The sequence below is a fragment of the Rousettus aegyptiacus genome, unplaced genomic scaffold (assembly GCF_014176215.1).
Source record: "Rousettus aegyptiacus isolate mRouAeg1 unplaced genomic scaffold, mRouAeg1.p scaffold_m13_p_1, whole genome shotgun sequence".
Taxonomy (NCBI): domain Eukaryota; kingdom Metazoa; phylum Chordata; class Mammalia; order Chiroptera; family Pteropodidae; genus Rousettus; species Rousettus aegyptiacus.
The window spans coordinates 50,663,618-50,681,013 of record NW_023416284.1 but is presented as its reverse complement, the minus strand read 5'-3'; the positions used below and the strand labels follow the sequence as shown (position 1 = coordinate 50,681,013).

General features: G+C 31.5%; 1 protein-coding gene across 2 annotated transcripts in view; it reads left to right on the top strand.

The window, feature by feature from the left end:
• The window catches only part of LRRIQ3 (leucine rich repeats and IQ motif containing 3), a 150,001-nt gene that overhangs the window by 48,218 nt on the left and 84,387 nt on the right, over window positions 1–17,396 (top strand). Inside the window, exon 5 of one of the 2 annotated variants that reach the window (XM_016145055.2) lies at window positions 6,421–6,577. The exons of the other annotated variant lie outside the window; for it this stretch is intronic. Within the exon in view, the coding sequence (XP_016000541.2) occupies window positions 6,421–6,577 (157 nt within the window). The remainder of the gene's footprint in view (window positions 1–6,420; window positions 6,578–17,396) is intronic. 2 annotated transcript variants of the gene reach the window in all.

Genomic DNA, 17,396 nt, shown 5'->3' with positions numbered 1-17,396 from the left:
ATCAATGCGGGCAGCCAGAACAGGAGAGTCTTCAAGTGCTGTGAAGCTCTACTAAGTGTACATTAAGTTCATCAGGAGAGACTGATATGGGATTTCTAGAGCATTTCTGTAGGTTTAAATATTTTCTTATTTTAAATTTAATTTAGAATTAAGTTTGTGTGTGTGTGTGTGTGTGTGTGTGTGCGCGTGCATGTATGTGTATACACATACACTTTATGTGTATACACATACACGCACTTGTTTTCTATTCTCCAAAAGTCTCAGGAAGAATGAGGAAAAAAGTGTGCGGGTCTGTGCATGTATACATATATGTATGTTTTAGAATATGATACAGATCAAGGGTTGGTAAATTAGACCCTTTGGGTAAAATGTGATATGACTTGTTACCCAAGAAGAATGTTTTTAAAATTTTTTAGAGTTGAAAAAAATTTTTTTGAAAAATGTTTAATAAGCCAAATGTGTATTGCAAAGCTAAAATATTTGCTGTCTGGCTGTTTGTGGAAAAAGTTTTTTGACCACCTGATATAGAAGGCTATGATCAACACAAGGAGGCAATTTCTAATTTAATTGCATTTATGATTGTAATGGATTATTTTGTTGCTAGTTTTTGTTATGTATGTTACTGGTCTCTGAGTTGAATTTCAGAGTTGCTTGAAGCTGTGTTCAAGAAAGTGAAAAGAGTATTCCCTAATTTTTAAGTTGATAGAAAATGTCAATTTAGTTTTTCTAAAGTATAAAATTTATATGAAGTATAGGAGTGTATCATGTTATCAAAACTACAGAAATTTGTTCTAGATAGATTCTGATCTGATAAATAACTTTGAAATCTATATTGTTGATTACCCAATAAATATTTGATATATGGAATGATATCACATATTTGCAAATAACACCCCCTATGAAAGGAAAAAATACTGGTTATAATCTAGGGTATTAGACTATAAGTTGCAACTTATTGGCCAGTTGATTCATCAAATTTAAGGATAACTTTTGAGGGAGAAAAGAGAACAAACAAGGTTTACTAACTTGAAGGCCCCCAAACAGGGTAAAGAATAAATAAGTCATAGTTGATTCTGAGGCCCAGAATTTTGAACATTAACATTTATTAATGCATTCCTTCTATATACATTATTAATCCTTCAATATTTTTTAAAGAGGTAAGAATTTTTCATGTAATACTCAGTAATACAGTGTATCTGAATCAGGAAATTATTGGTCTCACTTCAAATTATTCACATAAAATATTTACTTTAAATATACTTAAAGAATTTATAATGTGTTCAACATGATTTCATAACATGAAAACATTATAGACAGCTTTTAAGTAATAAATCTATTATTCAGATGGTAGTTGACTACAACTTGCAGAGTACATTTTAAGTCCTCATTTTGGAATTATAAGATGAAAAGTTATAATAATCTGTTATATTGTTATAGTAAATTATGTATTTTTGAATGCTGATTTTGTTTAACAGTGACTACATTATTATATAATGAAGTTTCAGTTAATTCCTACTGTATAAACTAGGTATATTGAAGATAGGAGTAGCACAATTTTTCTTCAAAATAAATCCTATTTAAATGATTGATTTATGTTAACATTCTTATGAAAAATTTTTAGTAAGGTGAATTTCTTAGATATTGACAATTTAAAATAATATCTATCTGCATATGGTTTGGATCATTAATCATAATCTGTAAAGATAAGGTAGAGATTCAAGCCAGTATTATAAAAAATTAGCAGCTTTAAAATTTACTTAGTTTAATATTATCTTAAAACACAGATGTACTTTCTTCTGTTTGCTAACCAAAAATTCGATAAAATATCACTAAAAGATCAAGACCATTTTATGATGGGTAAACAATTTTAATAATTTAATATCAATAAAATAGATGGTGTCTGGTCTTATGTTCATCTCACTGAGTTTAATAATGGATCTAAGTTGTCAGAATTAGACTGAATCATTTTTTCTTTTTACTTCAATTTTACACAATAATTTTAATTTTACTAATAATTAACAGAATTTCTGATTTTTTGAAACTCAAAATTTAAAAAAATAGACTTTTATCTTAGTCTTTTAAGAAATTAGTTTTCCCTTTTTAGAAGCGATATTTTATGTTTTGTTTTCTTCCAAAATAAGTGAGTGGGCTTCTACATAGACATGCAAGCAAGCCTTATTATCATATTCTTATCTCATGAGACTCAGTAGCAAACTAATGGCATAGATAGCTGGATAAACCTATTCCAACATTCTGTGGCTCCTTTGCACTAAGGGCAATAACAGCACATCTATCAACAAGATTTGGGAGGTGTAATAGTCTTGTGACCTGGGTGCCATGCCCAGATGATTCAAGTTGTCATAGCTGGATCACTTTTATATGCCTCCGTATGGGTTAAATGAGTACAGTTCTGACTCTCTTAAGCACGTATTTGTTGCTATTCCAGAAACAGGTATCTTTTAAAAATATGTAATTCAAAGCAAATCATGTGCAATGCATGGCACTTAAATTTAAGTTACTCTATCAGCCAGCTTTTTATCTGTGACTTATAGATTTTTGACTGCCTACTTCAGAGGGCAGTCTGTTAATCAAAATCAGAAAGTCTTATTACAATAAAGCATTTTCTTGGAGTGAAGTGGGTGTAGATGTGATTAACTTTGCTTGTGGAAGGTCAGAGAATTCTTTAAATAGGAGATCATGCTGAAACTGAAGCTTTACTAATTGGATCTGATTTTCTAATTTAATAGGATAACTAAAAACTTGAGAAGCAGTCTTTTTTTAGTGGTATAGAATGATAATACTATAGAGAAAGAAGTAATAATTTTCAGTTTATTCTCTCTAGGATTAAATGATAAAGTTGCTGTTGAGTTTATATACTGCTTATCCTTAATAGTGAAAAACTAGTAGATTAGGCAAATTTTTCATTAAACAACAAAATGTGCCCCAGATTTTGCCAAAATAATGTGGTGTTATTTATTTAAAACTAGACATGGCTGAGGAAAGACTCTCTGAGGTTAAGCTATCTCAATAGAAAACTCCAAAACTGAGAAGCAAAATAAGACTGAAAACATCACAAGAAAATAGACAAGAACTGTGGGACAACTACAGAAGGTGTAACATAACACATAGTGAGAATCCAGAAGCAAAAGAAAGAAAAGGACAAGAGAAATATTTAAAACAAGAGCAATAGAGAATGTCCCACAATGTTAGGCATCAAACCAACAGATCCAGGAATATTGGAGAAGAATAAAGGCCAAAACCTACACCTAGGTATATCATATTCAAACTATAGAAAAATCAGAATAAAGAAAAAAAATCCCTGAAAAAGCCAGAGGATAAAAACACCTTACTTCCACCACCTTATATTTAATCCCCTTTACCCTTATCTACCTGCCCCCCACCTTTGAGTGGTGAACAGAAAGTGCAATATACATATGACATATTATTGACCTGTACATTTGAAACCTATATAGTTTTATTAACCAATGTCATCCAAATAAATTTAACTTAAAAATATATTTAAAAAACAAACCAAAAAATACCCTACCATAGAGTAGCAAAGATAAGAATTACATCTGACTTTTAAGAAACCATGCAAGCAAAAAAGAGAGTAGACTGAAATATTTGAAGCATTCAGAGAAAAAGCCACCAACCTATAAATCTGTACACTGCAGAATTATCCTAAAAAAGTGAAGGAAGATAAAGACTTCCTCAGACAAACAGAAGGTGAGGGAATTTGTTGTCAGTAGACCTGACCTGTAAGAAATGTTAAATGAAATTTTTTAAAGACAAGGAAAATGATATAGGTCAGAAACATACGTACATAAAGAAAGGAAGAACATTGGAAAAGGAGACCTAGGGAGTTTGTCTACCTGCTCTGTGTGGAACCAGGATTGGGAGTATGGTGACTGTCAGCTCAAGTCTTATTCTCTGTTCTCACTATTTTCCAGGCAGCTAGGTTATACCAGGTCTCATCAGCACTCTGATGTAGGCAAGTCAGAAGTCAGTACTTTGAGCAGCCCCACGAAAAGTTGTGATGTTGTAGGCAACTATGACTGCTTACTCTGCGCCAAGCCAGAGGGAAGGAGTTGTAGCGTCTATCAGCCCAAGCTCCTATTCCAGTCTCTATTCTTCCGTTAGCTAGATTGTGTCAGATCTCTCAGAGCTCCAAGACTCGCAAGACAGAAGCCAGTCCTCTAGGGAGTCCACTCAGAAAACTGGGGGCACTGGACATGTGAACCAGCTCTTTTCCTCTCATGGGGGAATCTGGGTTTCCTTTACTTTTTGACATCTAGACTGTATCACACTGTCCAAAATAGAATCTGAATGGATTAATGAGTCCAATTGTTAGAAGCAACCACATTTTTATAACTACCCCATTAAAAAAAATCACAAATTATTTACTGTTTTCTAGTGAGAATTTTAATTTTTAAGGAGCCCAGATCATTCAGGTACTGTAGCCAGTAGTTTAATAAGAAGTTAATTCCTAATTAGAATATTACTTAGGAATCCTCAAGTGAAAATAAGATGGTATGGACATATTATGACTAGGAATTTTGTATTTGTACAATATATTCCAGAGTCTAGAACAGTGCATTTTAACTAAATGAATGCCTGAGCAATAAATGAAAGAATAAATATATAACTCTGAGAAGGAAATTATATTGCAACATTTACATTCTTTTAATGATTTAATCGTATATTTTAAGTTATTTTCTTGGTATTTTTAGGGCTGAGAGTATATATTTTGATTTACTTCAGATTTATACTAACACATCTAGTGAGATATAAAAGTGTTATGTTTATTCCCTTTTCTTCCTTTTTGTGCTGTTAATATTATATGTATTGCAACTATATATGTTACAATCCCAGCAGTACATTATTATAATTATCACTTTATAAAGTGCTATACCCTTTAAAGGAGCTAAGAGAAGAAGAGCAAAGTATATATTCATTGAATTTGTTATATTAACAGTCCTATTTATTACATTTCTAGTTCTTTTAATTTTTTCTATGGATTCAAGTTACCATATAGTGCCATTTCAATAGTCCAAACAGTTTTGCTCCCAGCTGCCATCTTGTGCTGTTGTTGTCAAATATATTACATTTATATATGTATTAGACCCAACAAAAAATCATATACATATTGTATTATACAATTGCTTTTAAATTAGTTAACAGAGAAAAGGAAATATGACTTTATATTGTTTTATAATTATATCATTTCCTTTACTAGCACACTTTGTCTTTTCTGTGGATTTAAATTACTGCTTGAGGTTACTTGCTTTCAACTTGAAGAACTTCCTTTAGTATTTTTACAAGGCACATCTGATAGCAATGAATTCTTTCAGTTTTGTCTATATGGAAAATTTTTTATTTCATCTTCAATTTTTTTCCAGTTTTATTGATTGACATACATCACTATATAATTTTATAACAACTACATCACTGTATAATTTTAATGTGCACAGCATAAGAATTTGACTTACGTATATTGTGATTACCAAAATGATTTTAGTTAGCATCCATCATATCATATAGATACAATAAAAAGATAAAAAGAAGAATAAAATGTTTTTCCTTATGATGAGAACTCTTAGGGTTTACTCTAACAACTCTCATGTATATCATATAGCAGTGTTAACTATAGTCATGTTATATATTATATATATAGTTCTTATTTATCATATAAATGAGAACATTTTACCACCTTTCTCCAATTCTTCCTCTTCCCACCTCCACAAATCTGTTTTTTTTTTTTTTTTCCTATGAGTTTGTTGTATGGTTTGTATGTGTGTGTGTGTGAGTGTGCAAGTGTGCATGCAGGTATGTTTTAGGTTCTACACATGGGTCAGATCATACAATATTTTCTTTGTCTCACTTGTTTTACTTAGTATAATGTCTTCAAGGTCCATTCATATTGTTGCAAATGGCAGGGTTTCCTTTTTTTTTTGAAATGGCTGAATAATATTCAATAGTGTATACATGCCACAACTTCTTTATCTGTTAGTGGACACGTTGGTTGTTTTCATGTCTTACCTATTATAAATAATGCTGCTGTGGACATGGTGGTGCAGATATCTTTTCTAGATTGTGTTTTGTTTCCTTTGGCTATATTCCCAGAAGTAAACATACAGGATCTTATGGTAGTTTTATTTTTAATTTTGTGAGAATCCTCCATACTATTTTCCATAGCGGAGCTATCAGTTTACAGTCCTACCAACAGTTCTCTTTCTCACATCCTAGCCAGCATGAATATTGATGAGAAAACATTAGTGCCTAGTTTTATATAGTAATAATATGAAAACATATATTACATTAAATTTACCACCATATTTTCTAAGATGTAAGTAAACTCATGAGGTTTTTTTTGTTTTGTTTTGGGGAAAAACCTACATTACAACTTTCCTCTTATTTCAGCTCCCTGTTTTTGTATAAAAAACATCAAGAAAAATTTATTAATGAATATGAAACAAAACAGATTTATATACACAAAAGATATGAAGATAAGTTCTTTAAAGATCTCTTTTTTCAGCCTGAAACTAATATAACGGGAAAGCTTGCACGCTGGAAACATGTAAGTATAATTAGCTTATTACTTTTTTTAAAAATATTTTATTTAAGATGCTATAATTATAATTTATGTATCATTAGTAAGGATTTCTTTAATCTATTATAAATGTATTTTATTATATTGTTAATATTATGCTATTGATTTTCTTGATGTGAGGAAAATCATATAATAATATAGTATAAATATAACTTTGTGACCACAGCTATTTTATAATTTATGTTTTGTGTATATACATATTTATCTATCAATTATTGCAATATATATTAATAGTAATATAAAAGTACTTCTTAATAGTTTAAAACATTAAGATATATTTTGTTTATTAAACGATGTAAGTTCAACATATAGCATGACATTTATTCAGTGTTTTATGCTAAATTATACACTGCTTTGAGGACAATGGTAATAGAAAGAAACTTATATTTATTGAGTGTCTACTATGTACCAGGCACTGTGCTAGATATTTTGCATGTGGTATGTAATTTATTCTCCACAACACCATAAGTTAGGTATTTTTATCTCTTCCGTAAGTAGGGAAACTAGCATTTAGAGGTATTAGTTAAGTTACCAAAAGCCACACTGTTAAACATTTCTAGTACTTAACTCCAGATCTTCTGACTCCAGAGTTTGTGCTTTTTTGAAATCTTTAGGGTTTTATTTTGATTTGGATATTAGGTAATGGTAGAAATGAAGATGGCATTGTAGTATAGTTAATAAGAGTGAATTTTTTTATAATTTATAAAGCATTGTATTTGTGATATACACCTTCATATGTGGACCTGTTCCTGAGTAGCCTGAGCTACAAATATTTGCATTATGTTAATGTGATTAGGAGGGTCTACAGAAAGGGTTCAGACTGTCATTAGTCTGATTTCAATGTAATTGAGGACATGTGGTCTAAAAATAGTACAGAAATGTTCTTAAGCCTTTAAATCTCACAAGCTATCCATTGAATAAAAACAGGTTTAAAAGATAAATGTATCCTACTCAAAATTTTTATCTCATGAGCACTCAGTGCCAACTGTATTAATTTGCTCCAGATGATATTGTGCTTTATAAAACCATAAAGTTCATGTAAAGTGTCTTTCGCCTTCAATGTAAAGTATAAACTCACTGATTTTAGGCATATAAAAGCTTTTTTATATGCTTTATACAAAGAAGACTTTCACTGAACGTTGTATACTGATGATCAATTTGGATATGGATATGCCGTGTACTGATAACCAATTTGGATTTGTTGAATATACACATATTCATATAACCATATGTACAGGTATAGGTTATGTTATGGCAAATTACTATTAGGTGTGCATAAATAGGAGTAAAATATCCATACTACAAAGGTTATTTTATTTAATATCTATGAAGTTACATAGAATATATCATTGTACAATTTGGCTTCAGAAGTGTTTTCAATGTTATGAAACTTTTGGTCAAATATATTCATTATAAGGAGTTTTCTAAAATTCTTTGATGTTATTTATAATTCTGCTAACCACGTCATTACAAATGTCATTTATGAAGAACTGTTTATATTGTATAAATATGTATATTGTCCTGTGCTTTTTTTTTATTGCTTATAGCTACCATTCATAGAATATTATAGAAGGTATCTTCAGCTCAGTTTCTTAAATTGAAATTAATTTTAATTATAAAATTCATCTCCGAATCTTCTGTATAAAATTGTTGTGCCATCTTCTTCTGCTGATTTTATTTGTAGTCTCCTCTTGAGCTTACTTAGTTGATATACTATTCTATTATTTTTGCTAATCATATATCTATACTATTATTATTTTTACTACTCACATAACTATACTACTCTTCTGTTATTTTTACTACTCATATATCTATGCTATTTTTATTTTTACTACTCACATATCTGGTCTTTAATGACTTGGAGCATGGTTTATTAGAAACTATAGTGAGAACAATTGATACTTTAGAGTGTTTAAGAGAACCTAGGAGCCAAGAAATATTGAAAGTATTAGGAAGTTGGAAAAAGGAAAGAGGTGAGAAAATACCAGCATTTAAAACTGTGAATTTATTTAAAAAAAAAAAAAAAAGATGCTCTGAGAATAGTAATGGAAAGGATTAGTCAAGAATAGAATTTAAGTTTCAGTATTTATAAAAAGTAATCAATGATTGAATATGCTTCTGTTTTGAGATGAAATGTGTTTTGTCCAACGGTCTTAAAACTCTATATTTATGGTAACCTAAAATAGAAAGAGCCAGAGGAGTGAGTTAAGTTATATTCATTTAGGAAATGTTATGCTGTAAAATAGAAATCCATATAAACCACCAGATACACAACCAAAAGTCAGGAGCCATGAGGAAGGAATCTTAAAAACTTGGTCCTAATACAAGAAATTAAAAATCTTAGATAATTACTAGGAGCATTATTTATACAGGACCTACAGATATTGATCAAAGAATGGTTGCTTCTCTTGTAAAATAGGCCTACATAAATAGAGAATTATGGTGGTAATTAGATCAGATTTTAGGGAAACTTGTATTTTGTTATAATGAGTTTTAGGGGAAGCTAGATACTATTATGGTGAATTTTACTGAGGTACCCAAGAATATTTGAAGTCTGCTTTGATATAGTCAACCTTTTTTCTCAAAGATTACTGAGGAAAATATACACATAGGGAGTAATAGCAAACGAAGCAGTTTCTAACTGGGGCTTTGGCCTAAAATTCCATTGAAAAATTTTAGTAAACTGAACTAGACCAAGTGATATTCTTTGTTATCTATGCTTTGTTGGCTTGAATAGTCTTTTTTAACTTATTTCTTATAGTGCAAAGATAAATTTTAGAAAGGATGCAGCATGAAATTCACACCCACTGGAGACAAAAGGAAAGATCCAGAGGGAAAACAATTTCCTATATATTAATCTCAGAGGCAGCCTAGTTGTTCTCTTTCCTCCTGTCTCCCGTGCCCACACTATCACATCTGAAGCTTCCTTATGCTGATGTAGTCATATTTCGTTAGGAAGCAAAGAAAATATGTAAGAAGTTAGAAAGAGTGATGGCCAGGAACCTTTACTGTCCAACCTCATGGAAAGAAAGAACAACTCCATGTGTTGTGGTTCTTTGTCTTTGACAACCCACCTCCTAGAATCATGGTCTAACTTTTTCTTAGAACTTGAACAAACCCTCTTTCCTTAAGGAATGAAGATTGGAATTTCACACCCTTTGTCTTGACTCATCTTCTGAAGAAGGTGCATGTGTTCTCCCCAGTTATAAAGAAAATGAGGAATGAGATCAATAAAGAATATAACCCTGTATCTGTGGAAGGTATCTCTTTCTTGGAACCACTTATAACACATTGAATGTTCACACCTTGTACTCCTTTATGGCATTGTATAGTTCTTGGAAACACCAGATGTAATCTAATATGGCAGTCATCTACATTAGATTTACTTTAGAACTGCTAATTTGGTTGAATTCTAGAATATTTTATTGATTTTTCCTTCCAAAGATTTATTTTTCTCATAACTAAAACCTTACCATGTTTTTGTAAAACAGAACAAAAATGTCCTCAGATACAATCCTCTTGGGAACCCTTTTCATGAATTATTAAATATATTTTCCTGAAGGTTTGTAGTTTTATTTTTTTAATCTGATAACTGTTTGTTTTTTAATATGTTACAATTTTTTTACTAAGGGTTCAGAAATATAAACTAACTTTTAAGTTGTATACATATGCATGGAAAACACATGACAGAATTGCCATCAAGATATTAATATTGGTTATTTAAGTGTTAGAATGTTAGGTGATTATTCCTTTCTTTCTGACAGCTTTCTATTTTTTTCTAATCAGAAATCGTGTTTTAAGTAACAAAACAAAAAAAAAAGATTTTTTTTTTATTGTAGTTACAAAGATTTTACCTTCATTTTTTCTAACACTAAATGTAGAATATTGTCTTAAGGAACCTCTTTCGTATCACATTCCACATGATTATCATCAGTTCTCTCTTTTTTAGTTAATAGATGTTATAATTTAGAGCACTTTCAGGTTCACAGCAAAATTAGTGAAAAGTACTGAGTTCCCATATACTCCTTATTCTGACACATGCTCAATCTCACCTGCTATCAACACCCTGCACCATAGAGGCTCATTTGTTATAATCTATGAACCTAAATTGACAATTCATTATCATCCAAAGTCAATATTTTGCATTAGGGTATTGTACATTCTATGGGTTTTGAAAAATACATGATATGTTTCCACCATTAGAATATCGTACAGAATAGTTTCATTACCCTAAAAATTCTCTGAGCTCTGCCTATTCATCCCTCCCTCCACCAGCCCTTAGAAACCAGCAACTTTTTTACTGTCTCCATAGTTTTCCCTTTTTTAGAATGTCATAAAGTTGGAATTATATTTTATGTAGCCTTTTGGATTGACCTCTTTCACTTAGTAACATGTATTTCAGTTTCTTCTATGTCTTTTCATGACTTAATCACTCATGTCTTTTCAGCACTAGTTTACCGTCTGGACGTAATACAGTTTGTTTATTCATTCACCTATTGTGGAACATCTTGGCTACTTACATGTTTTGGCAATTATAAACAAAGTTGCTCTACACTTCCATGTGCAGGTTTTTGTGTGGACATAAAATTTCAATTTGTTTGGGTAAATACAAGGTGCATGAATACTAGGTCATATGGTAAGATTATGTTTGGTTTTGTTAAAAAATTCCTGTCAAAACTCTCTTCCAAAGTGGCTGTACCATTTTGCATTTCCATTGGCAATGAATGAGAGTTCCTGGTGCTCCACATCTTCACTGGCATTTGGTGTTGTCAGTGTTCTGGATTTTGGCCATTCTAGTAGGTGTATAATGGTAACTCACTGTTGCTGTAATTTGCAATTCTCTAACAATGTATAATGAACATTTTTTATGTTTATCTTGCCATCTGTTTATCTTTGGTGAGATTTATTTCTCTTTTAACTATTAGAAAAATGAGAAAATTTGTCAAATGGCCTATGCAAGTAAGAGAGGAAAGAGGATTCAATTTACTCAGGGCTGTGGCATTGCACTGTGTACAAGTGCATTTATATCACAGTCTATGTGGATGGCATTCCCTAGTATTGTGCAGAACACAGCTTGCATGGCAGGTTGAGGTTACCCTAATTTTATTTATTCAAATAACTAATCATATTTAAGGAGATTTTTTTTTTTTTTGCACCTATGTTAAATTCAGGTATGTATGGAGGCAGGGGAAGAGAATCCTCACCTCCATAATATTATAAGCCACAAAAGCCTGAATCTAATTTTGTTCCCTTCTTTGTGTAGTTCAACAATAAGTAATACTAAAAAAATATTGAGAAGGTTGATCTTATATCAAATTCAGGACACATGGAATTTCATCATGTGGGGTGTGAAAAAATTTATGAACAGATATTTTAATTTAAAAACATTCATTGTTCTGTGAAGTAAGAGTGCTTCTTTGTACTGGAAACTGACCTTTATTATCAGTGAGCTTCTGGTATGTTTTTCTAAGCTTACATATTTCTAAGAGAGTACCTTCAAAATGGCAATCTTACATCATCTCTAAAAATTGCCCTTTGTTAGTGTTTAACAGTCATTTGTCCCATAGGCAATATGTTTTGTTTCAAATAGGTATCTTTTTGAATACTTAGAATGTATTTAGCATTGTAACAAACTCCAAGGCCTTAAAAATTGAAATCAAACAAGTTCTATGCTGAAACTCTTAGGGGGAGGAGGAAGAGCTAGGAACAACTCACTGGGTATGGACTGATTACATAAAGTGTGGAATTAAGAGAAGTATACAAGTTCAAATCTAATTTGGTCAGTTTCTTACATCTAATGGATCTGACTAAAGGAACTGGAGTTAGTTCTAAGTATTCAGACTTTTGGAAAATAGTGGCTTTTAGTGTCAGGTAGAACTATGAGATGTTTATCAAAGGAGTATATATGAACAGATACTAGGGCTCCCAGAGACTAAGGATAACTTAATTTATGTTTGATTCAGCCCTATTTTGGGATTCAAAGAAGCAATAATGATGGTTTAGAAGTGAAGCCATAGCTTAATGACCTCATCAACATGTAAGGGGCTAAATTTAGACATTTAACAAAATTTCACGGATATTTTTTATGAGCTATATAGGTATCAGGCCCTCCGCTCATCACTGACAGTAAAAGTAAAATAAAGCATGTCTCCTTTAATCAAAGATGTTACTGATACTAAAGGGAGAAGACGGAATGAGATGAATAAACCTAGTTCAGAAGCATACAAAGATCATATCAGATATCATTTATTGCTGCTCAGATGCAAGGAGTGCAGTTAACTGGTAGTTCCAGCTGTTGGTTTTTAGAGTCCACCTCTGCTTTCACGTTGAGGTTACACTTAGTCTAGACACCCTCCAGCCAATTATTGATTAAGGCAGTATTAGGACCTGGCCATTTCTGTTCAGTATGGTACTTTCAGATAGACAGACTTTACTCCACAGCTCCTGGTTGATTGGCAGAAACTTTAGCTCTTTCTTCTTAATCTGCTTCCATTTTTCTTTAATGAGTGTTATTTCCCAATAAACTCTTTTTCTGTAATTTTATTTTATTAATTTCAATTATATAGTACATTGGTTAGACATTTATATAGTTGATAAAATGATCCCCCTAATTGCTCTTTCTCTCCTCTGGCTCTCCACCTAGCCAGTATATTAATGCTAACTGCATTCTCTATGCCGTACTCCCCATCTCCTTGATAATCTTTCAACTACTAATGTGTACTTCTTTAACCCTTCATTCCAATTTCCCAGCCCCCCAAACCCCCTCCCCTCTGGCCGTCACCAGATTGTCCTCTATATTAATGAGTCTGTTTTTTATTAATTTGTTCTTTTTGTTCCTTCCACATATAAATGAAATCATGTGGTATTTCTTTCTCTGTCCCAGTAAACTTTTCACATACCTGTCTTAGTATCTCCTTGCTAGAAAAAGCAACTTGTGACACCATTTGTTATGTTTAGCTCCATAGATGTGGATAAACATAATTTGAAACCATGCAATTGCAGAATTAGTTTTGAAAAGCAGCAAGTGGATGCTGGATTAATATATAATCTGAGATGCAAAACTGGCAGGGTTACCAAGGTCAAATGAGAGATCACAAGGAAAAAGAGAAAACTGAGCTGAGGATTTACCTAGTAACATAACACATCTGGAAAATGTAAAGGAGCAAGAACTATAAAGTGCTCATAGTAATGCACAACAACATACTTTTTGTAGTGAGGCGAATTAAGGAAAATTAAGTGACTTAAACCTGAGACAGAAATTAAGAAAATTATAAAGGGATGTCCTTATAAATTATGTCATATGGTAATTTTATTGGCATCTTTTAACATTTCCTTATTAATTTCCGTTCTATTGGTCGCAGATCTAAGAGCTTTAATATCAATGATATACAACACATTGTCTCTCTCCTAGGAGGCACAAGACAGATATAAATGAAATTATAAATAAAAATTATTTTGATATTCTTTAATGAAGTATCTTTTCATCTATTGAAAATATAGTAATATTTTTCATTATCATAGCTCCACCTCAGCTATTCACATATCTGAACACTCACATAGCTGCATACTATCTGACCTTCTAGAACCAGTTTGGGGACAACTGGCAGTATGTCCACAAACCTTTTGTTAAGATACACAATTTGGAAGCAATCTTTCATTTTGTATGCAATGACACTATGTTCATACTTCCAAGGACTAGAAGGAATATTCTTGCCTGAATTATTTCATGGAGAGGCAAAAAGTCTACCTGGTACTTTTCTGCTTAGTTCTCTTTCATATGCAAAGTTTCTGTCTTTTGGGGTAACTGATTTAGAGGAGAAGCCTAAATTTTGTACCAAGCAGAAAAACTGGCTCACAAATTTCTGTTTCCTTTATGCTCTTTTTAGACTATTCTAAATCTCATCATTCTTTAGCTCATTTGCGCTTGTCTCATGTGATGTCATAATTTGAAAATAATTTTAAACATTTTGTAATACCTAAATGATCTTAAGGAAGTACCTACCTCCTTTGAAAATGCCTAAACTAATAAGTCAACAGGTTTTATTAAGCAACGTGAGGGTTTAACTACGTCATACTTATTCGTAGTGAAAGTAAACTTGTTTTTATATTGACAACTTTTATTCCTTACTTTGTGACTTGCCTTGCCTTTCTTTTTTTTAATATTCATTTATATCCTTTGTTTATTGTTCTATTGGTATGGACTTGATATGTAGAGTTTATTTAATTTAATTTGGAAAGGATAATTTCAGTGAAATTTGCAATTGTCATGTTTTCCTCATTTTATCATTTGTGTATTAATTTTATCTATAATATCTTTTGCTCTTTCTGATTTTCCAGCATTTTTAAGGTATACTTTAAAAATGTTTTTATACTTATTTGAATGCATAATCCTCTCAAATCCTGATTCTTAATAAATAGATTAAACATTATAGCTTTATTCTCTGTGTAAATAATATTATATCTAATGGTTTTAAGGGTAGTAGTCTCATTTTTATTATCTTCTAAATATATTTTCTTGTTTCTTTTTCTTTTCTCATTACCAAAGGGAAATTGTAGAGAACATGCATCCTTAGAATCTCCTCTGTCACCTTGATATAGTCTTTAAATTGTATTTCATTACAATTTTGAATATTTTCATGTATTTTTACCGGACTTCCTATAATCAGCCCAATTTTATGAGATTTTTGTCTATAGCTATTCTGTACAATAGAGGTTCTCAAAATGTAATTAGGGACCACTGTGGGTTTTGAAATACTTTTAGGGATTCACAATGCCAAAATAATTTTGATAACAGTAACATACCTTTTTTTTTATTGTCATTCTCTCATACCATAGAGCTTTTCCTGATGCCGCATGACTTGTAAGATATTGAATGTATAAACAAATGTGAAAATTTGCCTTCTATTAAGGCAGACATTAAGTAAATTTGCAAAAAATTAGAATAATCCTACTCTTCTCTTTAGCTATCTTCAGAAATATAATTCTGTTTTATAAAAGTATATACTTCCTGTGAACATAGAACAGTTGTATTATTTAAAAACAAAATAATAAATATTTTAAATATTTTACATTTTTAATTTCTAAGGTAGTAAATATTATACAATACATAACAGCTCTTTGGGGGCTTTGTAATTTTTAGGTTATAAAGGAGTCCTCAAAAAATTTGAGAGCCTCTGCTAAACATCTACTCCATCAGATAGAATTTTATCATTCTTTTAATATTGAACTTCATACTTATAAAGTAACACTTAAATTAGGAATGCTTTGTATAAGCCTATGAATTAGCAGCAATGACCTAAATGTATTTCTGCATTTTTATAGTGTATTCTCATATTTACATAGTGTAGTTATTCATGGCTATGAATTTAGAGTGCAGAAGTGCCCAATATTATATATTCTCCCTATATAAAGCAGCTATCTTACTAAATATCTAGAATTTCTGTGTCTAATGTCAGTTGCTCATGGGACTTATCTAGCCAACATATATTTAACAAAGTTCCTTCTAAATCTCTTAATTATAGTAGTTCACAAAACATGTACCATTAAATGAGCACACCGTTGTAATAGTTTGAGGCAGAATTTTGTCATACATGTCATAGATATGTATCTAGAGACACTGATAAGAATTAAAGTGAAAAGTTTTATGAGATAAATAAAAGAGTAGGAAGGAAGCACATTGCTTAGAATTGGTAGTAGTTAACCCATAATAGCAGGAACTTAAAACAGAAATTTGTTTTTCTCTGACATAAAAGTCCAGAGCTAAACAGCACATGGCTGGTATACTGGCACTGAATCATAACATTCTCAGGTTTTTCACCCTTTCTATCTTGTTGCTCTTCCATGCAAGGCATCTATTTCCAAGGTCATCTCATGGTCTATGATGGCTTTCCCAGCTCCAGCCTTTATATCTTCATTGTTACTATCAGAAAGGAAGAAAGGATAAAGGAGGAATGAGCAAAGGGGTTGTGTTCACTTTACGTGAAGTTCTTGGAAACTGACATTCAATATTCTGCTTGTATCCCATTGGGCACAAATTAGGCATATGGCTACAGGAGGCTAGGAAACACAGCCTCATTCTGACCAGGCATATGCCAAGCGAAAACTTGGGGTTATTTTGTTGTAGAAGATGGGTATAATGGATATTGAAAGACAGTTTCAAACATTTGCATATATCCTTCCCAAGCACAGAATACAAATCTCTACCGAAGGAGGCAAACCTAAAAGCTTATGCTACTGCTATATTCAGCAAAAATTCCAGCATTCTTTGGATGTGGCAATTAGTGATGGTTGGTTCCCAATGTATTTTCTCTCTTTCTTTCTCAGTAATAGAACCCTAATATTTTAGCTTCCCAGAATCTACATTTTCCAGCTTCTCTTGCAGCTAGTTATGTGTTGCTTCGTGTATTAGTTTTCTATTGCTATTGTGGGATGCAGTGAAAGCAATAATTAAGACATTAATAGCACTACGTACATATATTAGAAAAGGTCTGAAAACAATCAGCTAAATTTTTACTTTAGAAAACTAGAAAGAGAAGAGCAAATTAAATACAAAGAAGAAGAAAAGAAATAGTAAAAATCAGAGTAGAAACAAATGGAATGGGATATGTCATTACCAAGCTGATCTTAATTCCAGTTGATATACTAGTGTATGTCCAATCTTCTTTGAAACAAGATATAACACTTCATGATCTAGCAACCTGTAAGTTAAAATATAAAGTATGCCCTCTACATAGTATATTGGTGGCATAGAAACAGAATAATCATAATAAAAGCTTCTCATCTGGAA